The 27,742-nt window shown below is 52.0% G+C and overlaps 1 protein-coding gene across 1 annotated transcript; it reads right to left on the bottom strand.

The window, feature by feature from the left end:
• Positions 1 to 2,918: 2,918 nt before the first annotated feature.
• On the bottom strand, positions 2,919 to 27,742 carry CHST13 (carbohydrate sulfotransferase 13). Its single transcript, XM_032194170.1, has 3 exons — positions 27,646 to 27,742; positions 6,608 to 6,690; positions 2,919 to 4,163 (listed from the first exon to the last, which is right to left on the bottom strand). The coding sequence occupies exons 1-3, from the start codon at positions 27,740 to 27,742 to the stop codon at positions 3,318 to 3,320; spliced, it is 1,026 nt and encodes a 341-aa protein (XP_032050061.1). The 3' UTR covers positions 2,919 to 3,317.

Genomic DNA, 27,742 nt, shown 5'->3' with positions numbered 1-27,742 from the left:
CATAAAAGTGATGCTGTTCTTATTTTCTCCTTGCATCCCTGGGGCTTTGAGAGCTCCACAGCAGCTGCCAAGCATCGCTCTGAACCCCAGGGCCAAGCTGGCTCTCTCGGGGCTGCTTGTCCCCCAGCCCTGCAGCCTGTTTGAGGCCAGGGCTGGTAGGGTGGGTGATCCTACTGAGCCCCCACTGAGCACTGCCAGGGAGTACTTGCCCCATCTGTGAGAGGGGTTCTCTGTGACCCGGGGGTCTGAATGCTGTTTCATATGGCAACAGATGTGGTGCTTTTTTTTCTAAAAAAATATTATTTTTAATAGGCACTTGATGGGGAGGCAGAGGGGAAAGGAGGGTTTAAATAGAGTTTGCAAGGTTATTCCTTGCCCGAGGCTAAGCCGTGTGCAATTATTGCATCTCGCTTGGATTTTTCCATTTGTCTTCAGGCTCCCGTTGCTGAGCTGGGGTGACCTTGGCAGCACCGGCTGCTGCTGTCCCCTGCCCTCCTGCTTCTCCTGCCCCAACCCGCTGGGGCCACCAGGCTGGGTGAGGAGCAGTGCCCGGCCCCCTGCCCGCCAGCAGCCAAGCTTCTTCATAACGATGTCGGTGGCTAATTGTAGCCATGCTTGCTCTGGCATCTCTGCTCCTTTTTGCAGGGTCACCACAGCCAGGAGGGCCCAGCGGTGTCACCTGGCTGCTGCCAAACCCTGTGGTGTGTGGTCACACAGGTCGGCCACTGCGAACCCCAGTGTCACAGAGACCCTTCCATTTGGGACCCCAATAGTGCTCCAGTCCTTCATCTCCCAACCATCGTCTTCCTCCTGGACACTCTCCCTGCTCGCAGCAGCAGAGCGCCCTTTGGGTGGGAGGCGTGATGCTCAGCCCCCGTGTGTGTCGAGGTGCCACCGTGTCCCCATGCTGAGGCAGAGGAGTAAACAAAAATCCAACTCCATTTTCGAGGTGGCCTCGAGTCCCGTGATGCTTTCCCCTCTGGCAAGAGGAAGGGATGAGGTGGAACAGCTGGAAAACAAAAAGCAAAAACAAACAAAAAAAACAGCCGTCTGGCAGGCCTGCAGTTGTGCCCTGCTGTCGCACGGTGTCCCCCGAGCTCCATGCAGGCCCAGGCCTGCGACGCGGGGCTGCCCCGGGCTGCAGGCCGCAGGGTGGCCATTTTCTGGGGGCAGGCCGTGCTTCCTAAGGGGGGCTCTGGGCAGGGGGAAGACCTGAATTTGTTGGGGGTGATGGTTGTGTTTTTTTCTAGAAAAAGCCTAAAAGTGGGTATTCCCCAATACGTGGCCCAAGTGATGGCCACCTCCTCCACCACCTTCAAAACACCACCATCAGACAAAGCCTTGTCAGACCCTCTCTGTCACACCAGAGATCCCAAAGGGGCTCCCAACCAGCCAGTCTGAACACGTGTGGGCAGCAGGAGACAGTCTTTGTGTCTGTCCTTGCTGCTGCCTGTCTGTCCTTGCCACCGTGTGCCTGCCTATGCCACTCACCATGCTGTCAGCTTTTAAGAGCTACCTGCAAGTAGCAGTATTTTGGCAAAGAAATCCATCTAAAAATCCATCCCTTTATGACTCTGCATCTGACCCCGAGTTATGAATCATGATCAAAAGCAAAGAAGAGAGCTTGTGGCGACTTGAACAATGATTTTTTTTTTTTTCTTTTTTTTTTTCTTTTTTTTTTTTTTCCCCAAGCACAGGCAAGTGCTAACTGGGGAACGTGAGATCCTGAGTAAACGGGAGGGAGCCACTCCGAGCCCGAATGCTGCAGACGAAATTTGTTGCATCACGTCAGCTGTTTCTGTGCTTTGACTTTCAGCCAGGCAGAGAGATACTAAGGTAGCACGAGAAAGGCCATCTCTGCGCGAGCTCCAACCCACATTGGGAGAATCGGTCAGGCTGCCAGGATCACCAGCAGTTTTATTTACTTTTCTTTTGCAGTGCTTTCCTAAACCCACTGTCCAAACAGCGTAACCAAGGAGGGAATGTCAGCTGAAAGGGACAATCAGAGGCATAGAGCAAAAAAGGTTAAGACGTAGAAGCCGAAAGTTGTTAGATGAAAACATTATTTTTTTAAAAACAGTCTGAGCACACTGGGGTTTTATAAAACCTCCCATTGTATTGCACTAATAAGTCAAGTGCTCGCAGCTGAGCCAGCAGACACACACTACGGCAAATTCTATTACCGGCGTGTTTATTTACAAAGGCAGCCACTGAGCCAAAGCTGAACAGAAAAGGGGAAAGACTGAAATATGGTTTTAAAGAAATACAGCTCTTTGGACTGCTTGAATTTAAAGCCTTAGGACTGTGTCTGTCATTTTCTTTTGTGTTCCCCCCTTTTTCTTCTTCAAAAAAAAGAATTGTTTAAAGCTAGCCAACCAGAGGAGAATTTTCCACTAGGTGTCTCTGTCCCCATTTTTAATTCTTTATTTTTTCTGATGCACACGCGCACTCTCACAAATAAGCAGGCACACATACACACGCTCCTTCTCCAGCCCTCCCAGTGCAGCATCACCTTTACCTCACCACTGCTCTCCCCTGCCCAGCACAGTTGCTCTCTGAGGCCCTTCCCAACCCCAGTTTGCCCCAGTTCAGCTCCCCAAAATGATTTTCTTCCATCCCTGATGCAACACAGCCATCCCAGTGCCAGGCTCTGGCTGCAGGAGCCCATGCCAGCTGCAAATGTGCTCCAGTCTCTCTGTTTGCAATATTTTTCACATCCTAGCCAAGAGCACGTGAGGATGAGGAACAAAAAAGCCCTCCAGGCTTTGTCAGAGAGAAACGCTGCTGCCTTCCCCAGTGGTGGGGGACAGTGTGGGAAGCTGGGGTGGAGGGAGAAGAACAAAGCAAAAAAAAAGAAGGTGGGAGCAATTTGAAACAAATGGAAAAACTTACATTAAATTATTGCTTTATTTCTGGTCCTATGCAAGTCTCTGACACACGCCATCCTGTCCCCCAAGTCCATGCCCAGTGAGGAGAAAGACCCAAAGGGATCCTGCCCGAAAAAAAGAGCCTTCCCCAAACTGGACCTACAGAGGAGTTAAAGGTCCCCGGACAAGGCAAGCCGTCAAAGCCAGCAGCCTCCTGTTCCCCCCAACATCTCCTGTTGGAGATGAAAGGGAAGGAAAGCTCCAGCCCCAGTGTTTTGTGAGGCCTCCTCCTTCCAGACCCTGCCTAAATGAGGCATCAGGATGTGGAGCAGACCATAACGGAGAGGGCACGGCGATGAACCAAGAGATCAGCTCAGGGTCGGAGGAGAAGATTTGTGGTAAAATGAGAGTTACCCAGCTCTCTCCCACCTCTCTCCCCCAGCCCCTGCCTCATCGGATGCGGAGGTAAGAGGGGATGGAGTAATTGAAGAGCAAGTAGTCCATTTTGTATAAATTAAAGAGTCTCCTTTGGTAGAAGGGGCTAATGTCCTGGAAGAACTGGGCTGTCATGTCATCTGTCGTCCTCGTGGTCTTGGACGAGGATGGGAACTTGACAGTCGTGTCGGCCCCCACCAGCTGGAGGATGTAATTGGCGTCTTCAACCAAGGTCTCGTACTTGCCCACCACGTCGTAGTGGACAATGCAGGGGTGGCAGAGCGAGTGCACTCGCTCCCAGTGTTCATTGAAGGGCTCCTCCCGCTGCGTCCGTGGATCCAGCAGGTAGTAGACGAACTCCTCGAAGCGCACATCGTCCCCGCGCTCCAGCGCCCTGTCGCTGGGCTCCTGCCGGTGCCGCCGGATGATCTTGGTCCCGTAGCGCTTGTGGAAGGCCGTGTTGTAGCTGCGGGTGAACTTGTTGCGGTACGCCGAGACCAGGCGCTCGAAGGGCTCCCGCACGAAGATGAACTTGAGGTAGCTGCGCAGGCGGTGGTTGATCTCGGGGATGCTGTATTCGGAGAGGGTGCGCAGGTTGGATGAGACATGGGCCTCATTGGCAGGGATTTCCAAAGGGTCCCGGTACTTGCCTTGCCCCGTCAGGACCATCATCACCCGCTTCCAGTTAGTGCAGGCCACTTTGGGCACGTAGCAGTAGAGCAGCCCGTGCGTGTCATCCACCACCAAGTGCCGCAAGTCATCCGGCCGCAGGAGACGCCGCTTGCGGGTGTAACGGCTGCAGACGTTGCTCAACAGCTCACGCCTCTGCTGGTGAACTGCCTGCAGCGACGATTGCTCCAACTGGGGAGGAAAAAGAGCAATGGTCACCAGCTCACCCAAACTGACAGGGATCTATGTACAACATCAGGCTCACAACTGTTCCCATCACTTCCCCTTCTCTGTTTTTTTGGAGGGGGCTTCCAGGGGATTTCCGTGGGCTTTTTGGGGACAGCGCTGACTTTGAACTCAACTTGCTTTGGTGTATTTAATGCTTGGACCCGCTGGGGCCAAAAGAGAGAACAAAATGTGATGAGGAGCAAGATGAGGAGACAAGAAGATCAGGAGTGCAGAAAGGGGCATGAAACGAGTCGTGTTATAGCCTCTCCCCATGCTGGCTGATGAAGTTGTCTTACACCAGTCTGGGGACATGCATGGGCCCCAGCTGAAATCCCCCTGCAATCTGGAGGCGTCCTTTCCTGTCCGGGTTTTCATCAGAAACTCCAAAAATGTCAATCAAATATCTGGGGAAGGAAGCCATTTCCAGGAACTCAGAAGAGGAAGGTCCCCTCCTCCTGCCTGCTCCCTCTGCCTTTTACAAGCTGCGGCTGGGAGATTTCATGCTCAGCCCCAAAGCCACTGCTGGGAGCTTCCCAAAAGCCTCGTCTTAGCCGCAGCCGCTAACGGTCTCGCCATCCGTTCCTAACCCAGGGTGGCTCTGACCCTACAGAGCTGTTGCTTTAATGCCATGCAATAATACCGTGTTGCAAGACATCCATGGCTTTCACTCTGAGCCACGCAGGGATCACACAGCTCCACAGCATTGTCCCTGCAGCTGGTGCGTCCCACTTGTGGCCACCACACAATGAAGGGCAAAGGGCAGGCCACCTCCTTGGTGTCCCCATCCTCACTGCTGACAGCTGTCATTGATTTTAGGAGTCACCACAGTATGGGAGAGGCAGTGCTGCGTGGCTTGGGCTTTGTAAAACTCTTGCCAGGATCTGGGGTGCTGAAGCAAACCGCTCACACCGTGCATGATCCAGCAGAGCCCTCACCTCCAGGGTGGCACTAACACCAGGGCGAAAAGTTCCTCCTGCAAAGGACGAGCCAACGGACTCTACCTGCCTCCAAGAGATGATTTTGACATTGTTGGCAACTTGGATATGAAGAGCACTGGATCTAGGGCGGCAATGATCATAGCTAAAGAGGTGTTTTCATGGTACAACTTGCTACAGAGCCAAACTTTTTGGTAGAAAATTCTCTTGCTGGGTTTTGTTTGGAAGCTGCCCTCCACCTTTTAAAAATGGAAATGCTTTTTGCAAGTGCTAAAAAAAAAACACAGACATTTTAATGATCTGATATTTTTTTCAGGTGTTTTTCCCTGCACTTGCATAATTTAAAACTATAGGGATGGATAGACAGACAGACAGACAGACAGACACTGTCTGCAGGCATGGCAACAAATAAATGTGACTACTTTTCAGCAGCCGCCCACTGGAATAAGTGCATGTCTTTCAGCTAATTCAGGGCAAAATTGCTCCCTTCTTTCCCTTCCTTTTAAAAGCCAGAGAAATTAAGCATCACTTTCAAGGAAATAACACCAGGACATTCCAGCAGGATTAGGGTATGCAGGCGTCATGGCCAAAGACGTCCGCATTTGCCATTTTCCCCAGAGCAAATGTAATTCGGCTGCTTATAGACGTGTAAGCACCACCCCGGGCTGGAACACAAAGCATTGAGCATGGAAAGGGACCTGGCTCCGCTGCAGCAGCGTCCTGCATGGGCAGGGACCCACCAACACCCTGCATCTCGGCAGGTGCAGCAGGTGATGGAAAGGCCCGAAATGTCCCAGGATTATAAACCTGTCATGACCCAAACCAGCTTAACATACATATTTATGTATATGCATACATAAATATACGATAAACATGTGTGTCTGTGAGTGTATAGATATACATATATATCTCTCCCAACAAAGAATCATACAATATTATATATATCCATATATAATTATCCTACATTACATTATAACATATTATATTATAATTATATATAAGGGATGTATTATACTGTATTATATTATATATAAGGAACTTATTATATTAATTACATTATATTAATTATCATACTATATTATATATAAGGGACCCACAAGGATCATCATAGAAGAAGCTATGAATGATGAGCTCAGGAAGTCCAGCAAAGATGCTCTTGCCTTGCCACAATGACCCAGAGTTTCCTCTGACGTCTCCAGATGGCAAAACCACATGGGTTTCTCATCATGGCTCAGCCCACCAGCACTGAATCCATTTATCCCAATTCCAGCAAGGGCCGTAAGCAGGTTTTGAGCACCAACTACCCCCTAAAGTGGCACGGTCTTTTCTTTTGGGCACAGCCAGAGGTTTGGGCGTGTGTCCTTGGGTGGCTGGCAATGGCCCAGTGCCCATGAACTGAAGGGCTGGGAGAAGGGGTCAAACCCTGCCACCCTTTCCTCCTTCACTCCCATTTCCCTCGCCCTGTCCCCTCACCTGGTCACTCTCATACAGGGCTTGGAGCGGGCTGCGACCGGCCTTCCCCTGCCAGGCTGTCCTCATGGCCCCGTCTTCTGCAGCTGGAAAAGGAGTGAGAAAAATCAAGAGGGTCAGAGGGGTTGGGCACTGCTTCCCTCACCCCCTCTGGTGATGCCCAACCCAGTGGTGGGGGCCGTATCGGGATGTGGCAATGTAACCCACACAGAGATGAACCCATTTGGCTCTGGGGAAAGATGCTCAGCTACAGGGGAAGATGGGGAAGATGAGCTGATGAGCCTCTTTTTTTTTTCTCCATCACTGATACTGTTTTTCCATTGTTACTTCTGGGTTTTAGCCAACCTGAATGCAGCAAATCCAATCTATTTAATTTGGGGCCAGTTCTCAAATGCTAGCAAGATGTTAAGTGGACTGCAGAGTCTTCAAAGGCTGGATTTTAGTCAAAAGAAAGGGCTGATTTATATGAAATTAAAAACCGCAGCCACCAGCACAAAATTTATGTGGTATGGGACTTCTCACTAACAATTGTCCCTCCCCCTTATTTTTCAACAGAGTCCACTGTTAGGGTGCAAAAGGTCCAGAGATCCTTTAAGCAAATGACAGGCCATACATAAAGACAGCAGCTTGTTACGATTTCAAGAGCAACCGGGAACAGCTGGCCCCATATGCACGCGGGAAGTGCCGCTGCACGCTGGCTGCACTGGCTGGGGCACGCCGGGCTGGGAGTCTGCATTTCCAGGCTCTGTAATTAACACCACGGTAATTAACAGGCAACTCGGTCACAAGTTTCACCCAGTTTTAAGGTCTTATTTGCTATTTTTGATTTTTTTCCCTATCCAACCAGTGACATCCCCTTGAGCATCTGAAGATGCAGACTGCCACCCAAGCATCCTCGGGGCTGCTCTGACGCCAGAGGGCTACCTGTGGCAGCAGATACCTTTTTCATGTGCTTCTATTTTGCCTAAATGAAAACCACCCCAAAGTCACCCAGGTATAAGCTCATCTTTACTCCTTCTTTGGGCTGTAACAGGGGGAAATGCCTGGCTGGCCTCACAAGATTTCATCACCAGCACATGGTTGCTTGCGTGTCCATGGGACGCACCACTTCCCGTGGCACCGTACGGTGACTCAACGAGGTGCTGCTTCTTCCTCAACACCCCGCACCCGTTACCCCACAAGAGGGGGAAAGGGCATCTCTGCTAACGAGAGATAAGTGGAAAACTCAACGTTCACAGCCCTGAGCTGGGACATCTGTCCCAGCAGGTCCCAGTTCACATTTTCCAGCTCTGCTATCTGCAAGCAGAAGGGAGCGAGATCAGCCCTGAAAGCTGTGCTCACTGCGTCTCCAGGCTGCCAGCAAAGGGCACTAAACTCCAGTCCCTTTCCCTGATGGGGCTGACAAACTCCTGTTGGTGTTAATGGTGTGACCCCACTGAGGGCTGCCTGCAAGAGTCACACACTGCAGGCACTGCGCCTGTGTTTAGCAAAAGCAACCTGGGGGCGTTTGTTTTTGTGGTTCACACGTGCATCACCCAAAACCTGTCTCATGGGAGACATAAACAAGCCCAGGGTGGTTCGGGCTGACCCAAAGCTGCTGGAAACAGGCTGTATGGGGTTACAGAAAAAAAAAAAAAAAAAAAAAAGGGAAAAAAGAAAAAGGCTTGCTGCTCCCATGCAGCTGGAGGAGCCCAGCAGTGCTGAACACACACAGCATCTCGACAGCTTCTGCTCTCCCTGCCCGGGGCTCTCGCCAGGGCTCAACCACAGGACATCTCCTTGCTCAGAGCTGTCTGTGCTGCTCGCAGCGTCCCAAAGAGAAAGGGAAATTGCGCACGGCTCGGCATGGCACTGTGTTGCCCTCCCATCCTTCCCAACTGGAACACAAAGCCCTCTTCCCCGTCCCAACCACCTCACCACCTCAATCCCATCCCATGGTTTCTCCCCATCCTGTCCCCTCCCTGCTGACCCCGTCCTGTCCATCACCACCCAGTCTGACAGGCAATGACTTGCCTTTGAGCTCCAGGGGATCTGCAGCTGGCTGGGCTGCATGGCTGGAGAGGAAACCTAACGTGTAAGTGGGAGCCTGGGGAAAGGCTCGGCTCGGTCTGTGCCTGTTTCTTCTATCAGGTTTGGGATGCAGCCTGGGCTGTGAGGAGGAGGGATGAAGGGGGCAGATGCACAATGGCCTGTACGTGTCCTTTTTCTTCCACTCACTGAGATGGAGTCAGCCACCCCATCCCCTGCACTGCTGGCTTACCCATCTTTGGGATGCTCCTGGGACTCCAGGCAGTTTGGGAAGGCCAAGGAGTACTGAAATATATGGCAGTGTTGAGGCGGGAGGATCATCAGAGCAAATTAATAGTTCGTGCTGCATTTTGGCACCACGGCCCTGAGTACAGCAGGATCTTCCATCATGGGGGAGCTGCCAAGATCTCTGCACGCTGGCTTGCCTCCTGACTTTATAGCTTGTTATGAGGTTCCCAGATTCCCCCGCATGCGATGGCAATCCTCAGAAATTTAGTATCACTGTAATTGCATCTGTAAGCAGCGATGTCAGTTAGCCAAGGTATATCCAGTTTCTAGAGAGGAGAAAATGTCACTCCCTGGTAACTGCTGGATCACTTGGGTAACAGATATGAAGACAGTGTATGTCTTTCATCCAAATCAAAATGTTTCTCGCTGGGATAGGCAGAAAACTACCACATTCACCCTTTGCATCCTCAAAGCATGGGAGCAGCAGTGATGTAGAGCAAGGGAGGGAAAGCCCCATGCTAAAGCAGTTATGCTGACCAGAAATCACTGAATAAGAGGAGCCTGAAAAGCGGCTCAGGCACATTTTGGAGCCTCCTGTACTACAAATGCTTTCAGTCTTTCCTTTGGAGGTTGGAAAGACAACACACTCCCTCCTTCCTTCCCTCTGCAGCCCAAAGTTTTGTGCTAGCCCATCGAAACCAAGGCTATTTTCTTGCAGTGGTGTGACATCAACACCGCAGCGGGATCTGGGCTTCAAATGGCTTGCCAGCTCTCTTTGGAAAAGGGAATGGATTTTAAATCTGTGACTATTTAGGTGTACGAGCTGATTATGAAGACAGTCACTCATGTGTGAGATGAGGGAAAGACTGCATCATGTCCATCCCAGGCTTCTGGAAGCACTAGCGAAGGAATTTGCTGTTTTGGCTGCAGGGACTCTTAATTACGGAAGGAGGTTCTCAGCGACCACAACAGCAAATCCAGAGCCTGAATTCAAGATTTTGGCGAGCAGACAGGATTCAGGCAGTGACAAGCCTGCTCCTCTGACATCAGCATTACCAAAGCTCTAGGAAAGAGCCCGAAGGAAGGAAAACGATTGAAAATGTGGGTACAAAGCTGGAGAGGGGAATAAAATGCAAGATGGCAGTTACTGAGTGCAGCTTACACCCATGCAAGCCGAGCTGCCAATAAAACAAGCAGTTTCTGTAGATTGAGCATATGTGGTAGATAGTCACCCAGATGCAAGTAAAGCATGAGATATGACCTGCCACAGGAAATAAGTACTTCTTCTAGAGAAGTTTAAAAGGGGAACTGTAAGGGTCATGAGCAGCTGGAAAGCAAGCGGTGCTTAAAGGGAAATATTGGGCAGAAGGTGGATATCCAGCAAAACATCTCTAAGATTGACTTTGGGATCAATACTTCAGGAATGAGCCTGACATAAAAACAGAACGATAGCGATGATGGACAAAGCACGGAGAATGGCTGCCATGGCAGGGAAAGACTGAAAGACCAAACAGGGAAATTGAAGCTTTGTCCTGGACCAGGGGAGCAAGAAATACAACAGAATTTAATTTCACCATGCTGGAATTTAGCAGTTTCTGCTACTTGGCTGCTGGAAGTGGCAGGAGGTCCCAGATGCATTAGTTCAGGGCTATCAATTGCCAGTGTGACAGTGATAAAAAAAGCAAATGAATTCCTGAAACGTATCAAGTGAGGTATTTGCCACAGGAGAAAAAAAAAAAAAAAAAAAAAAAAAGAAGAAGGAGCATGAATACCATTATCCATAGCATCGTCGACCTTCACTTGCAGCACTGACAGCTCTGCTCCCCTGGGACCAAGGCAGCTGCGGAGCTGCGGAGAAGGGCAGCGAGGTGACCGGGCTGTCCCCTGGCAGCCTGCAGGGGCTGGGATGGATGCTGCCCTGGGAGAGCACCAGCAGAAAGGGGCAGGAGGTGTTTCGGGTGCAGGACACCCTGATGCCCACCTGCTCAGGAGCCAAACTGCACAGATAGGAGGTTTGGAAACCCCGGGGTGGTGGGATTCTGGCTGGGAGGAATCACAGCTCCTTTTGGGGTGGAAAATGAGCTTTTAGGGGTTTTTCCGGCTGGGCCCTGGAGCCACAAGGAGCCAAAAGCTCCACTCGTCATCTCCAATCCAAGATGTTGGAGAGGAGTGAAATCTGGAGGAGTGAGGAGCGAGCACGTGAACCTGCACGTGAGTGCACACCCGAGAGGCCCCAAAGAGTTAAACCTGGCCCTGCCACTATCGCCCCGCTCTGTCGCGCAGCCCCAGCTTCGCTTCCTGTTGTGTCTGTGCAAAACCTAAAAAAAGAGAAAAAATAATTGTGCTGCCTGGCCACCCGAAATGATCAGTCTGGGCGTTAATTACAGCCTGCAGCTCCCTGCCGGGGAGCGGGAAAGGCGTGTGTTCGTGCTGCAGGGAGCTCTCGGGGCAGCCTTTTTCATACAATGGGGAAACAACACACAGAGCTCCACAGCTTGAAGGGATCAGCTTAAAACCACTTGCTTCAAGTCACGCTGCCAGTCATTGGAAGAGCCAAAAATTAGGAGCCGGGTCTCCTTGTGATGAGCTTTGCTGTTTCTGACCCCTCTCTGGCTCCTGACATGATGGGGCAGAGCAGGACCCCACTGCAGCCCTGCTGTCTGATTTAAGACAGGACACCGAGACTGCATTATTCAAAGCCAAATCCTAGCTGTGGCCACTGACGGCTGAATCCGTCCAATTTTCGATTTTAACGTCCAAGAGGAAAAAAAGAAAAAAAAAAGTGAGAGAGGATGAAAATAGAGCTTGGCATCAGCAGTGGTAGATCCAGCAGTCTGAGCTCTGTTTTCCCTCCCAGTTTGATACCAAAGCCTGGGACACAAAGCCTGTCTGAAGATGGACCAGGGCACAGAGGCCAAGAAATCGCACGTGGAAGCAGCAGCCGAGACCCTGGGCAGCAGCCCATGGTCTGTGCAAAGAGCCCTGGCTGGAAGGATCAGAGCTACTGGAGCCAACAGGGCTGCAAAGAAGCGAAGCTTAGTTCTAGGAAGCTCTGGCCTTTATATTTGGGCTCATACTGATGGAGAACACATTTTCTCTATTTTCACCTAAGCACAAAGGCTGACTGTTGTTTTGTGCTTCTTCTTTTTTTTTTTTCTCTTTCTTTTTTCTTTTTTTTTTTTTCCTTTTCACAAAACAGTGATGATCTTGAATACCAAAATCCCAACTAAAGCTCCAGACCCACTGACCTGATAATGCTGAAGGTTATAACCACTGATGGAGATGATGACCAAAGTAGTGACCCTCTGCTTTCCTGTGTGCTGCATTCAGCTGTGAAGTGTGGCCATTCTGGCGCACATATCCTTCTGCACCTTCAGAGCTAAGGGAGCCCCTGTGGGAATTAAAACCCAAACCATTCCAATTTTTGTTCTTACAGGAAGGTTTTGGCTTGGGAACACCAATTTTTGGCTTCAGCAAAGAGGCTGAATCCAATCTGTTTAGCTGTCTGTGACTACTCAACTAAACTGCAACTAAAAAGCTGGGGATATAGGCAACAGAGGCTGAATTAAATAAAACACTAGAGAAGGAAGGAAAAGAAATCTATCTGAACCACGTCTGACTTGTTTAAATGCACCCTTCAGCACTGTGAATTCAGACACAGCCACCTCTGCTGGTGTTACAGCTGGGCTTCGTCCATGTCTTCACCCCAAGCACCAGCTCAGCAGCTCTCTGGACCACCCCAAAAACCTTAAGTCTGCTTGAGCATCTTCTCCACCGAGTTTGAGGAGCCCACACACCCCCATCCCCCTGTCACACTACTGTCACACAGACAACACCTCCAGCAGGTTACATGGGCCCCTGACTCTTATCATCTTGCTGCACCACTGGAAAAATGTGCACTCCCGTGGCTCCCCAGGGAAAAGATAACATCCCAAATACTCTGGATTTGGGGCACAAGACTTGAGGACACAGGACAGGAATCCTGGGGTGGATGCTGAATGCCAGAGACCTGGCTGAGGATGCCCAGGAGCATGGCAGATGTGGGCGATCATTTGTTCCCATCATCAGGGGACGAGCAAGTGTCCCTCCTGCACCGGCAGTCACATGGATGTGGGACACCGGTGTCCCCCTGATGCACCCCATGCAGCGTGGCCATGAGCAGGTCCCATATAGCCTGGTGCATAACTCGTCCTGCCCTCTGTGCTGCGGGACAGCCTTGGGGAAGGCTGCCTGGCTCCCCATGGCTCTGCAGGGGCAGAGGCGTCTGTCTGGGCTCGCTCCTTAGGGAACAGGAATAATCATCCTTCTCCATCAGACCTCTCCTGCCAGCTCCCCTCCCGTTTCCTGCAGCAGGGTGACAGCCCGCACGCCCAGCAGAGCAGGGCCTTCCCCTCGCTTGCTGCAGAGCATTTCCAGACGTTACAGCAGAGCCAAGGGGCAGGATGCCACCGGGCTGAATATTTAGGATGGCTGGTGCAGCCTCTGAAAGCCCAGCGTGGGCTGCCCAGGCCCCACAGCTGCCTGCACCAGGTCCCAAATAACACGTATCCCTGGTGGGATGGACAACAGGAGCATTAGGAACAGGACCTCCAAGGGGAGCCCAACACCTGTAGTTGGTTGCACCCCTGCACAGCTCCTGGAGCAAGTCCCTCCCCAACAGCCAGCACATCGAAGGGCTGGATTGAAGTCACCTTTGTGACCATGCCTCATTCAGCAGGTTAATAGTCAGGCACATCCCTGCGCCCCACAAAGCCACCGTGTGGTTTGATGGCATCCCTCTGTGTCCCCAGCTGAGCCACAGCCCCCAGGTGCTGAGCACAGGACCTCCGCTGAGCAGAGGTTCAATGGTCAGTCTGAAACCACCGACTGCTGCCATGAGTTTGTACAAGGCACTTCCCCGCAGCACCCATACGACACAGTGGGCTTGAAAACATCGACCTGCTCGCTGTGTGGCTGAGCAACAGCTTATTTCCAGTTCGGGATCAGATGGTGCAAAATAGCCTCGTCTCAAGGTCCTGCTGAATAAACCTAGTATGGGGTCATGCCCAGAGCCACACCATTAAGGGCAGCCCAGCCTCCTAGGACCACTCCTTTTGGAAGAAAAAGCTTGGAAGATGCCCCAAGTGGAGGTTCATGTGGTCCTGATTTAAAGCTGTTTCATTCAGCAAAAATTAAAGCAACCGAGTGACTTGGCTGGATCAGACAGAACCGAATCCCAGCAGCATGGGGATGCTTGAGAGCTTAGCTCAGGCTTTTTTTTTTTTTACCACTGCTACACATTTTCTACCATCCCCCCCCCAGCCCTTTTGAAAGAGCCAAACCAAATAATTAACCCCCCTGCTCCCCTTGCCTCCCAGACCTTAGAAACTGCAAGAGGGCTGAACAGAGATTTGTTGCAAGGAGGTTACCCGCACAGCCAAGGGAAGAACCACAAATAAAAGCAGCTTGGAGGAAAACAGCTCGGAGGCAAACCTGAGCAGGACAGGATGGGACGTGCACATGAGGAGGTTTACACAGACAAGAGCTCACGTCCAACAGGCACAGTGAGGTGCAGCAGGGAGAGACAAATCTCTCCCATCAGCTCCAGCAAATAAACCTCCCCACGTTCCCGTAAGGGTAAACGTTTTGCAGCACCAGGTGCACCTAGAAATGATGTTTTAGCCACTGTCATAAAATATAATTCCAGGGAAAGATGAGGGAAGGGTACAGGGGTCCACCAGCAATGGTCCTCTTCCTCCTCCCCAGCAGCCAGCTAAAACACGCATCACCCCTGTAGAGCTGATGGAGAGGTCCCACTAAACCCTATCATGTCCCTTTTTTCCCCAAATGACACCTTCAGCTTTTTGCAGAGCTAATTAAGGTCAACGCCAAGCAGCCACAGAAGGCTTTTGAAGGGCGATGGGGCACCCTTGTCCCCAACAACCATCTTCAGTCCCAGCACCTTCCAGTCAGGCTCCTTACAAGAGTTACCAGGGGCAGTGACTCCTGAAGTCATGCTTGCCACTCCTGAGGCCACCTCGGGAGCTGCCCAGCTGCACAAACCTCCTAGAAAAGAGGGAAAAGAGCTTTTTGCACCGTTACGAGGTGTGCATGATGTCCAAGATGACTTCCTTTGGGAAGGAGATGGAAAGAAATGTTGGGAGCTCTTCAGCCTGCTCCAGTCTGCAGGATTTAACCACTGTAGCCAGGACCTGGCATCTCCCTGGCACTAATGACAGTCTGCCTCCAGCCAAGAAACACACTGTGAAGTGTTTTACATGGGATAATTTGACAGACAGCGCCGCCTTTAACAGGAAAAATCAGTTGCTCTCCTAGGGACCTGCCCTGCTGAGTGGAGGGCAAGAGAGGGGCACAAGGGGGTGTGATACCCCCAGGCAATGCTAACTCAGGACACGGAGGATGGTCCTAAGTGATTCCCTATGGAAAGAGATGGATGGGAGAAGCCACGCACAGCAGTGAACACACGTCCTGCTCTTGTTCCAGCCAGCCAGGGACCGGCTGAGCCTGCCAGCAGCAGCGTGTGGTGACCATCTGGGGGTGGATCGCACGGCCTCAGGGAGCTGTAGCAGATCCAAAACCCTGAGGCCACCTGCCTCCACCTGTGCCTGTGATCCCAGATGTCTGCATGCAGTCATCTGCTGTCTGGGACCCTGTGCCTGGGGCCCACAGGCAAAGCGCCACCAGCACCAAGTGCCACCAGACCTCAGGGGACATCGACTTTCACAGGAAAATGCCTCAAACCAGCCTCCCCGGTGCTGTGGCAACCTTTTTAGGGCAGGCAATGCCACATTGCCCAGGAAGGACAGCATGTGCCTCCTGAACGGCCGTGCAGCTGGCCTGACCCCCTCCCAGTGGCAGCCTGCTGGTGGCTGTCCCCTCGTCACCTTCAGGCACCTTTCAGTGGTTGATCTTCTGGCTCAGACGTGGCTTGTAATGGGAGGTGATGGGATGTGACACCAGGCATCCCTGGTTGGGACTGGTCCCCTGGTGTACATGTGATGGTTTGGTTATTATGGTGACGAGAGTTTGCCCAGTGTCCCCTCTCCCGTGCCCCAGTGACTGTGGTCTCCAGCTGGAGAACAATCAGGGAAGGAACAAAAAGTAAGCAGGGAGTCTGAATTAGGGCGCTGCTTTTCCATGGGTTCGACGGGACTAACACAATCCTAACAAGAGGGACTGGAGTCCAATGTTCAACACTATTTGGATTTCTCTCCAAATCACCAGAAGAAGAGGGTTCCCTGCTGAAGCACTCTGAATTAAACTAAGAAAGCCAACTGCTGACAACACCATTTCCACTGCCCACCTCTGTTACTCCTCCCGCAGATGTATCAGGCCATGGCGGTCAGGGTGCTGACTGCACCCACTTGTGGTGTGCATCCCCTGCCATGCGAGCAGGATGCTGTGCGTGGCTGTTCCCAGCAGTGGCTGCAGCACGTGTCAAAAGATACAATGAGCCCGTTCTGCTTCACATGCCTGGGTGACACAGCCCACCCCCAGCCTGTCCCTTTCCAGTACAAGTTCAACACGCTGCAGTTAGTGCTGGGGCTGAGACACGACTCAGCATCAATGGGTTTGCAGCCAACGCTGTCCTCCATCTGCAAGATGTGGCTGCTCAGGCAGCAGCCACAAAAGCAGCAGGGAGATCTGAGGGGGTGTCAGCAGATGCTGGTGTTTTTTAAGCTGCTGCAGAAAAAGAACATTAAATTCCTGATATGAGGTTGGGATTGAAACTTCCTGTGCAGGAAGATTTCTAACGCACATCACACATGCTGGGCAGGAGAATAATTATGCTCTACTTGCGTGTGTTACCTTTTTTTTTTCCCCTAAAAGGAGAAGGCCCAGCCTTTAAAAACCAACTGCCTGGAGGTGACTCCTGAAAAGGCTTCAGCCAGCTGCCTCCTTTTCAGTCAGCGCTGGCCGTACCCAGAGCCACTGGTTCCAGAGGTGAGTATGATTCAGGGACCTGGCTGCTGGAGATGCTTTATAAACACCTGAGCATCACTGTCAGTGCTCAAGATCCTGGTAAATTTAGTTAGCATTGCCACTAGGAAGACAATTTAAAAGCTGCATACAGAAGTTCCTTGTTTTCTATAAAGCCTCATGAAAGTGCTTTCCTCTCTTGACTCCTACTATCTTGCACAGATTACTTTGCCTTTATATTTCTGAAGGTAATTTGCCTTCATTTCTCACTGAAGGTACCACCTGGATCGTCACAGCATCACCAGCTGCACCCAGGCACCACGGCTAGCACAGCTGGTGCTTGGCTGCTTGGCTCTCTCCTCTTTGGAGACAGCGATGTCCCTAGCTCTGTTTTTCGAGGAAGGCTTTCTTATTCCAACTTAGTCAACTTGAGTCAAGGATCAGCCAGGGAAATGCTAATCAAGCGATGGAAAAGAGCAACAGCTATAGGATTAGCTCACAATAAATCATGCCGAGAAGGAAAGAAGGAATCCAGCTGCTTCAAGCAACCTGCCAAGTGCCACACTGTCGTCAGCAAGGCTCAGAGCAGGACCAGAGCCAGGAGCGGCTGGTCTGGACGCTCTGTCCCATTCAGCAGTTCCTCCTGAACCACATGTCCCCTTGGTGGCAGCAGGAGGCTCGGGTCACCTGGTTCCAGGCTGAGGCAGATGTCAGGAGGTTCAGGAGGAGGATCACAGGCACTGGAGGCAGGGGGATGTATTTCACTGCAGTGATGTGCCTCACTGTCAAAAGGAATGCAACTGACATCTTGATAGGAAACCCAAAATGAACAGAACAGCATCCAGGAGGAATACGGCCTACGTGCACAAATAAAATATCTGTACATAAGCACCACATAAGCCTCTGTTTTCAAAGGGTTAATTCCTCCTACAAGCCAAGCTAGAAGCTTTCCAAGAGCAATTTCTCTTCCCCATTATGCCTGTTGCTCTCCTGGCCCCGGCTGGCTGCTTGCATGTATGATGCAAGCCCAAACTGCCAGCTTTTCCATTCCTCGTCAATAAAGCCTCTTTCCAGGCCGCTGCTCAGCAGGAATTACAGCAGAAGAGCTTGTGCTGGCAGTGCCAAGGCAGAAATCCCTGCTGGGACATGCAGGGGCTGGCTGGTAGCTGGCAGGGGTCTTGGTGCAGGGTGCCCCAGGCTAGGCTGGACGTGCTCAAAACCTGCCCGCAGGTAGGTCTGGTTTGGGCAAACACAGTTTGTGCCCTCTGCATGCAGGCTTCCTACACGTAAACAAGAAAAAGGAAGCCTCTCTAACGTCGCATGGCTCAGCAACTCGCCTGCTGCATTCATTTCAAGATGTCTTGTCAGCTTTGCGCATCTGGAATTGATGAAGAGCTCAACAAGCACTTGGAAAAAAATGCGCACTCAGCAAATGCTTCCCATTGCACCACCTTGTGCACGGCCACTCCCGTCTGGGCTCTGCTCTGTGTGCTTGGCAGCAGCAGCTGAGCATCTGTGCCCTGTGAGCACCGTCCTGACAGTGGGACACTGACCTGCGAAAATCACTGCCACGAGGTATGGAGCAAGATGCACAGGCTTCACAATGCGTGGAAGAGGTGCATGAGCTTGCAGAGCAGGACAGGAGCTAATTATGGGTTGCTGCAGGATAGGGAGAAGTGTCTCCATCTCATCCTGTGATGAAAAGCTCCTTGTGCCCATTTCTGCTGTAGTGGGCATTGTCTGAAGCCACCGGAGAACCAGCCTATTTAACAGAGGATGCAAACATCTCCAGCATCACTGCAGCACTGAGACACAACGGATCCAGCATCACTGGCAGCAACTTGTCCAGGGGCAGGTGCAGGAGGTGCTCTGTAGACATCTCTTTCCTTTATGCAGGGTGTGAGTAAGGTCTGATGGAGACCTCAGGGGGAAGGGAACCAGGAGTCTTGCACCTCCACCAGTGGCCGTTCATGGGCAATCGAAGCACAGCTTCTCTGGAGTCAGGCCAGCCTTATTTCAGCCTCACGGTGCCTGCGTCTGCCAGCCCTATTAAGCTAAAGGGAAATCAATCTCTTCAGTGCTGCCAGGAGCAAACTTGGAAATGACCCAGCTGTGAATACGCCACCACTGCACCCTTGCCAGAAGGAACGGGCCGGCTCTGCAGATGTTTGCAGGACTGAACTTGCCACCTTCCCATGCCATGGAGAAACCTGACGTGCAGATCCGCCCCCCATAGCCAGGGGAGGGGGCAGAGTTGCACGCCTGCATCACAACAGAAAATAGGAATTCCTGAGGAGTTTCTGACCTCCAATTAGTTTGTGCTAATTTCCCAGCTCCCTGCCTTGAAGGAAGCCCTCTGGAGCCCCAGAGATACCCACGCCTAGCGGCTCCAAACAAACAGCACCTTTGAACCTCGTGTCAACACTGCCCTCCTTGCTGCAAGGTCACTACACCATGGCAGCAAAGCAACATCTGGCTGGATCAGGTTTCATGTTGGTGACAAATCCCCACAAAAAGCCCCGTGCTCCCAGAGACACCGCTCCACAGACGGCTCCAGCCCACCACCGCTGCTTCCCTCTGCAGAAGGGCTAGGATCACAGCCAGGAGATGGAGGCCTGTTAGGCAGTGGCACTTCCCAGGAGAAGAATAAGCTGTTGTGACACGAGGACTTATGGCCAGGGTGTCCCTTTGTGCACAGAGATGGGATGGGGCGGTCGTGGCATGCCCTGTGTGCTGCTGTGTAGGGCCCAGATGTCAGCCAGAACATGGCCGCCGTGTGCTCGCACCACAGGATGAGCTGCAAGTGGTTTATCTGACGCTTCAGCCAACGCAGAGACACTGCCACCTTCAAAACAGATCTTCTGGGGAGAAAGCAGCTTCCAATCCCGCTGAATAATGCTCCAAGGGACTGCGTGAAAATTAAGCCCCGTTCTGAAGAAGCTGGCTCTCATCGGCACCGGGCGCTTCTTCAGCACAACTGCGCTCAGCCGCGGTTTGTGTACGTGGTCACATATGTAACACGGCCGTCATAGAATGACACCCGCCAGGCAGTGTGGTTTGCAGCATCTCCCAGCTGCAGAAACAGCTTCACAAAGGGACACCTGCCCCCAGGGCTTGGTGCTGGCAGAGCAGTGCTGCAAGGAACCTGAAGGCATTTCTCCTTCCTTGCCCCAGGGCATCGGAGATGGTAACTGATAAGGTGGATGGAAGGCATCGGAGATGGTAACTGATAAGGTGGATGGAAGGCAGGGGAAAGAGGGAGGCAAACAGGGGCAGAAGGAGCCAGGCTGAGCTCTCCACAGTGTGGGGAACGGCTGTAGAGCTGTAGCTGTAGCTGTAGCTGTAGGAAGCTCTTGCCACTGCATGGAAAAGGAGCAGAGCCTGCAACTGGGACAACACAAGGAGGCAGACGCTGATAAGGTGGAGGGAAGTCAGGGGAAAGAGGGAGGCAAACAGGGGCAGGAGGAGCCAGGCTGGGCTCTCCACGGTGTGGGGAACGGCTGTAGAGCTGTAGCTGTAGCTGTAGGAAGCTCTTGCCACTGCATGGAAAAGGAGCGGAGCCTGCAGCTGGGACAATACAAGGAGGCAGATGCTGAGCCCACAAGCTTTGCACCCTCTAAACTAAGTTCTCAGTCATTTTAAATGCTGAATGGTGATTTTCACTTCAGCGCAGAACTGCTGAAGGATGTGGGTTGTGTGGCCATGCTTTCCTGTACGGGGAGATGGTGCTGAGCCACCTCCGCTGCGGATGTAGCTGCTGAACGAGGGGGTCAGACCTGCAGCAGCAGCAACCGGCTGGGAGAGAAACTGCTTTCTTCTCCCAGGAAATACCGACTCCCATCGGTCCCCACCCAAAAATGTACAACAGTTTTATCTAATCAGAGTTCATCCAAGTATGAGGAGCTCCAGGGCTCGATGGAAAAAGCAGAAGCAGCCAGGCCAGCCAGCCCCTTCCTCTGCCCCGCTGCTGCAGCTCTCCTCTGGCTGGCTCCAGGCTGGGCACCTCCCTGCCCTGCAGCCCAAGGAAGGCTGGCCCCAGGACAGCTCGGAGAAATCTGCTCAGGGCCATCCCAGAAAGCTCAAGGGATATGGGTTTGTGTGATTCAAGCAGAGTTTGAATTCCTACCCCGAGGCAAGGACGATCTTGTCTAGCTAGAAACAAAATTCAGGCTCGTGCAGATTTTTGTCTGCAAGCCTTCGTAAGTTCGGAGCTGGAAAGTGCTACAAGGCAGGGAGCTTCACAAGCGTATTCACCCAGCTGCCTCAGCAAGAGCTGCTGCAGAAGGCCTGGTGAAAACAAATGCTGCCTGGGAGAGCGGCGTCCCTTGCACTAACCTGTCCCCAACAAACCAGCAGAAAGACTTCCCCAAATCCATGTCCTGCCAGGCTGCACGGGTCAGCTTCAAGCCAGATCTCCGATGGGGTGGCCAGGATCCAGACCCCGGGCCTGCTCTCACCCAGCCTTTCCCCTGTTTTTCACAGAAAAAGGCCAGTTTTTAGGCAGCCGCCCAGGGCGAGTCACAGCAATGCCTGGGGCTGACGCTGAGACGTATTTGCCGACTGCAGGGGAGCGTGTGTGCACGAGGCAGGGCAGTGTGTTTGCCTTTTGCAATCGCTGTCCTGTCTGCAGGGCTTGGGCCATCGGTCGGATAAAAAAGCACACTTCAGGGCAACACCGGGCTCTGCCAGTCAGCCCAGTGAAAGAAGTAGGGATTCTGGGGCTGTTATATGGCGGGGTGAGCAGGTTCGTCTGGCTATGAGGTCTCCTTGACTTCTGGACCAGGTGGCTACTAAAATCAACTGTGCTGCCTCCATAGATGTCCCAGTGCCACTGCAGCCCCCATTTGCCAGCTGGCTGGCACTCCAAGCCTCCAGACAGCACGGGGCTCACCGTGCACTTGGCGCCAGGGAAGGTCAGGTATTACTTCTGCATGGATCCGGAGCACACAAAACCACTTCTCACAGCATGTCCTTTGGCTCCCCTCTCCTTCCCTGTTCTCACACAGGCTGCGTGCTCTCTCAGAGCATCACGCTCTCCTTCCAACACAATAAACATAGCATTAGCTTTGCTCCCTGGCTCGTTAAAACTATGAGAGAAACAAAACCAAACCACATGCCCCAGTGCTACCTCCTACGCTGGGAGATCTCCGTGAAGAACACGCAGAAAGAGGAGTTTATCCGAGCAGTGGCCACCCAGCTCCTGGGGATGCAGAGCCACTCTTTATTCCCACCTCTGCCCATGCTGGGCTTTGGTTGAGACTGAGATTTTGGCTTCACAGAGTAGGGCAAAGGCAATTGGGAGAAGGTGAACAGGGCTGCAGAAGGGATGTTTGGGAGTTGATTCCTGTTTATCAGAGCTCTACAACCAATTTTACTGGATAGTTGACTGGAATTGCAAGGAGTGCAAACCTGCAGCAGAGAGAAAACTGGGCTGGTTAGAGCAAACCTTGACAGCCAGCAACGAACCAATGATCCCAGCATCCAGTGATGAGTGTCTGGGAAGGGGGACATGTGCACCGGGCAGCACCATGCGTGGGGTGGATGCGAAATCAGGACCTAGGCAATGGTCACCCCAGGCCTTTTAGGCCACCAGAGCTACTGCATGAGATGCCTCCTCCCTCCCAGACCTCTACTAGCCTCTAACTGCCTTTTAACTGGGGAAGTCTGGGGCATTCGCCCAGCTGTGTGTCAAAGCCTGGATGTGTAACGTCCCCCGCTTGGCCCCACAGAGGTATTTGGGGAGTTAAGCTCTTCTTTGGGTACTCGGCTATGAGGGGGAGTAATGGGAGTTAAGCACCTAATGCCTTTGTAGTTTCTTGGCTTCTAGCAAGCCCTGGGAAAGCCAGCTGTGTTTGCACTGGGATTAAGATGGAGGGCTTGTCATGCTCTCCATTCAGACGCTGTCGGGGAAGCGGCTAAAGAAAGAAAACCCAGTGAGCAGCAAGCCCCAGCACCCGGGGAGAGCTGCTCCCTGCAGGGCTGGGGCTGCCCAGCCACTGGTGTCAGCAGCAACCCCTTCCGAGCATTGATTCTGGGCAGCACATGAGTACTCATTTCCTACCTCGGACCTGACTGAGGATCACCAGAAGGTCCCACCTGCACCGACATGGGGCGAGGTCCTCCTGCTCCCAGAAGCTGCTTTTGCACAGCCCTATTTGCAGGATCAATCTGAGCATCGGGTCTTTGGGAGCAGGAACAAAGCACAAGGTGCAGGTGCAGGTGCTCCTGAGAGCGACAGCAGGGCCAGGATGCCAGTGGGATGTGGGGCCAGGGAGGGCTGCAGAGCTGCTGAGGTGCAAACCTCTTCTGCAGGCACAGAGTTAACTCCTGGCACACTGAGCGCCCTCCTTCCCCATCCCAAACTTCTTGCACGTATCAGAGATTCTCAGGAAATCATACGGAGCCAAGACGGACAAGAAAAAACATTCCTCATGGAAGGGCTGGTGCTCGGGAGCAGATGGGCTTCATTACTGCTCTGCTTCCAGCACTAGACCGGGCTGATTTTTCCACCATCGGGGTCATGGGTACTGCACTTCACATCTTCAATTGCGGCAGACCTGGGGACCTTCCAGCCCGCAATGCCCAATGCTGCTGCTGACAACCCTACACTTTGAGCGCTGGGTCCATGCCTCTTGGAACTCACAGGAATTTGAGCCCGGCAGAACTGCCCCACAACAAAAGCAAACGAAACAGAAACACAGCAGAAAAACCAACATGATCTCAGAGGGCTTCTTAGATTTCACACCCCTACCCACACTTCCAGTGGTGGCCGGCGTGCAGACAACGCAGCCTTGCTTATCAGGAGGGTGCCTGCCCCCAACTTTGGCCGTGCCTGGATTTCAGCCTGAAATACCTTTAAACAATGGGGAGGAACTGAGGTCTAAAATAGGCTCTTTCCTGTTCTAAAAAAAAAATCCCTGGTTAGAAAAGCTCTGCTGATTTCTAACTGTTTAAGTGGCTCCGTTCGGGCTAGGTGCAGTTGTAGGCTCCAGGACCAGCACTCTGCAGGACCCCAGGCAAATTGCCTGTAATCTGTGTCCTGAAGGGACAAATCTGTAGGCAGAAGGACAGGGTTGAATGACAGCTCCCACGAGCAACCACTCATCTTGGATGCATGGCTCAGAAAATGTGAAAGGCCAGATCTGCAAGGATCAGAAGGCCCAGATCTCAGAGGCAGAACTCAGTGGGTGTTAAAACCAGACACCTTGTGGCCCAGAAAAGCCATTTGGTAGTCACTTCAGGAAAGCCAGGCGGGGCTGACACAACCAAAGCCCCACAAAGCCAGCTCTCAGTGCAGGCGATGCCTGGGCTGGTAGCTGTGTCAGGCAGAGCTGAAGGGCCTCAAGTCTCCCCATTTCCCAGTGCTCCCAGCTTCGGCATTATTTCACGTCCCACTGTTAATGCCGCCGTTTGGTGCAGAGCCATCCTGTGTGCACGTGCCTCCAGGGGTTCCTCTTGCCACGTGCTTCATTGTTTGGTTTGGCAGGAGCAACCTGCAATGCTCAGTTGGGTGCCTCAGCGGATGGAGGAACGGATCAGATGGAGAAAGGGGCCTTGGTGCTTCCCTGCTCCCAAACCTTCCTGGTTCCTCATCCAAAGTTTGGAGTGATATCATAGCATTAGCGCTACCATGATCCTGGTGCTGGTGTCTCGTTATGCAAGAGTCAGCTCAGAAGCTGAGTAAGGCTAACCCACAAAGTCCTGTGAAGTCCCACAACTCATGCTGACCGCAGGACAAGAAAGAACAAGGAGTGCAGAAGCCAGTGTTAAGCAAGTGCTGCTAGAAAGACAGAAGAACAACAGCTGGATGCTGCAGTCGGACAGAAACAGAGAAGAAATAAAGCAACCTTGAGATTTTTTCCTTCTTTCTTGCTGGAGAAAGTGATTCAGCACTGGAACGAGCTAGGAACAACAGGAAGCGGGGAGCTCCCCATCCCGCAGGCTGCTGCTGTGCAAGGTCTGCCTGCGATGTCCCCCATCACCTCCAGCACGCACAAGCCACTGTACCTGACAGACCAAGGACCAGGTAAGAACAAAACAGCTGGTATTCTTATGCACGGATCTCCTGGGGTCAGATTGAATTATCTCAGCCTCCCTCCTTGCCTCAGTGCAGTTCCCTGAGACCAGCAGCGACCAAAGCTTTGGTGCGTACAAGGATCAGCAACCTCCTGCAGTTACCACAGTCTAGACATTCTACAACTGGAGTCTGATGAAAGAACGGTCAGAAATCCATCCCCACTACTTGTTACCACCTCCTTTATGCAGAAAACAGACGACGTGTAGGGTCACTGTGGCCGCTGCTAATGATACACCATCCCTGGAGCAGACAGCAGAAGAAGATCAACTCAGAAGAGGGATGGCAATAGTGCCAGGCAGGATCTCCTGGATGGCTGCAGGCTGACACCAGCACAACCAAGTCCCTCTGAGGGACCACACTGTGTCCGGCACCACGCTGAGACTGCACGAGGTTTGCCCAGGAATGGACCAGACCTGCCCATACCACCAGTCCAGGAGAGACTGGAGATGCCAGAAGAGGACTGCTGTGATCGAACCCCGTTAACTACCCATTGTGGCGGTGCTTGTGAATTCTACCCGACACCGTGCTTGGCACCAGCTTAATATTTCCCTGCAGTGCAGATATCCTGCCCTTGGCCTCGTCTGTGAGTCTGGAGTGCAGCAGTCACAGACATGTCACCGCTGACCCCAACGCCAACGGGGGACAGACCGTGGGCTGCCTCCAGGAGGTCCAGCGGGGGACTCTGCTGCTGACTCCAGTACAAACAGCCCAGCACCAAAATAACTGGCTCAGCGGCTATTTAGGAGCCGAGTTATTTCAGCACACGCTGGTGTGTGGGTGTTCCTGGTGCAGAACAAGACAGCCTTATTCCAGCACAGCCGCTGATTCAGTACAAACCGCTCCGTGCGCACAACTGCGCGGATGGAATTAGAAGTGGGAAGTGCAAATGGAGTTAATTCCTGCTCCCCGAAATGAGTCCTTAGTTTCACCTCCCGGACTTAAAGGCTTTTGTTTATACCATCTTTGCTCCCGTGTTGTATGCCTTGTCCTGGTCACAGGATGGTTCAGTCTCTCCATGCTGTTAGCTAGGATTAATTCAGCACGTTACCTGAAATGGAGCGTGGGCAGCCCAGGAAAGGCAACCTGCTGAATCCTGCAGAAGGTGGAGAAAAGGATCTGGCCGCTCCAGAGGGGAGCTCAAAGCACTGCTGCCTTTCCTAGCATTTTTCTTCATTATTATATAGAAACCAAATGACACCAGGCAACCAAGAACTCCAAATAACCTCAAGGCAACCATCACTTTAAAGATGACATTTTTGCCTGCAAATTGTTTACTTATTATTGTAACTAGCAAGTTCTAAAATTCAAGTAATTGGCTCAGTTTGCTTTCCCTTGGGCTAAAAGAAAAAGAAGCAATTTTTAGCTTATGTCTTTTCAGTATTTGGTAACGACCTTTCCTCTGCTAGTGTGAATTTTTCACGGAACTGAAGAGGGAAAATACTGTAATCTGAAAAATAACAAGGGAAAGAAATGGCATAAAAATGTAGGCTGGACTCCAGGAGACAGTTATGTGGCTAGAAAATAACCAGATTTTAGAGAATATGAATATGACTTTAATTCACCTCTTTTGTGAACCTTAAGGGGCCAGTGTGCAGAGGGTGTTCACCATCACAAACAGCCTCCAACAAGTCAAACACTGCGAGTTTACACCAGTTTAGGTGTAAATATAAAAAAAATACCTATGCCAATCCCATCACCACCAGCAGAACCCTTAAAAAATGCCCCTTGTCCCATAGCAAGGAAATCGCTTTGCAGCCCAGTGAAGGCATTTGCCAAAGCCTCAGCTGACCAGGCTGCGGTCAGCACCTCTGAAGGAAGTGTTCCAGAGAGGAAATCCCCCAAACCTATCAGGAGATGCCATCGCCCTTACTGTCACCTGGTTTGCTCTGACCTGGTGGGAACCCCATCCGAAACTGCGTGGGGGCCACGCAAGGCGTTCAAGTTGAGGAAGCACAGTAAGTTGTGCTGACTCAGACCCACAGAAGTCTCCTTTTGAAAGCCAGGCTCCCAGAAGAGCCACGTTTCCCAGTCAAACACTGTCAAATAGAAAGTGACTCCAGCATCCAACGCAGTCCCCTCTGTTAGGAGCCATGGAGGCTGGAGCCAATTCAGTGCTGCACTTCTCGCTGAATATACCCGGCATTAAAATAAGATGGCACAAATTGTTCCTTTAAAAAAAAGTTGAGCAATGAAATACTGAGCGTGGTCCTCTGGGATTACTGACTTCATTTGATAAACTTCACAAGCTATCCTAGGAACAACAAATGCTTGCTGAAACCTAACTCCTCTTCAATCTTACTCAGAAAACAAGTTAAGCTTTTATATATATATATATATATGTTTAGGATAAAAACACATTAAAGTGATGGAGCAGCCCCTTTAAAAGGAAAATCGCGTTTCATTTAGTCCACACTGATAACATTCCACTACCATCTCAGTCAAATCAGTCTTCCCAATTTCCAGAACTAACTTTAAAGGCCCCATTGATGGATTGCTGCAGCAATCAAGAAAACATTAGTGCATTGTTAAAACGACAGGAATTACCCAATAACATCTCTTAGGAAAGAGGAGCTAATTTCCCCCGAAGAGCAGGGAAATCACGAACCCTCCCAGCACAAAGCAGTTCAGATTTTACTTCTGCCCTGACCGCATCGCTCCCCGCCACGGGAGAACAGTTCAACGGGAGGAGCCCGGATCCCCGGCTGCGGGGTGCGTACGGGGGAAGATAGGGGGTATATATAATTGGGGTCCCCCCCTAGAAACCCACCGACCCCCGCAGCGAACCCACCTGGCTTGAGGCTGCTCTGCAAGTAGAAGACGCCCAGCACCAGCGAGCCGAGGCAGGCGGCCAGCGCCAGCCGCCGGGGCGCCCGGCTCCTCCGCAT

Source organism: Aythya fuligula, chromosome 10, assembly GCF_009819795.1.
Source record: "Aythya fuligula isolate bAytFul2 chromosome 10, bAytFul2.pri, whole genome shotgun sequence".
NCBI classification, from domain to species: Eukaryota; Metazoa; Chordata; class Aves; order Anseriformes; family Anatidae; genus Aythya; species Aythya fuligula.
The sequence above is the reverse complement of the archived record's forward strand: the minus strand, read 5'-3'. Positions and strand labels throughout refer to the sequence as shown.

What these genes read in the sequence shown, in the direction of transcription:
- CHST13 (XM_032194170.1), bottom strand. Translation starts at nt 27,742, where the DNA reads ATGCGGAGGAGCCGGGCGCCCCGGCGGCTGGCGCTGGCCGCCTGCCTC. An exon ending in GCAGAGCAGCCTCAAGCCAG is followed by an intron (nt 6,691 to 27,645) that starts GTGGGTTCGCTG and finishes CTCCTTTTCCAG; the next exon opens with CTGCAGAAGACGGGGCCATG. An exon ending in CCCTGTATGAGAGTGACCAG is followed by an intron (nt 4,164 to 6,607) that starts GTGAGGGGACAG and finishes TTTCCTCCCCAG; the next exon opens with TTGGAGCAATCGTCGCTGCA.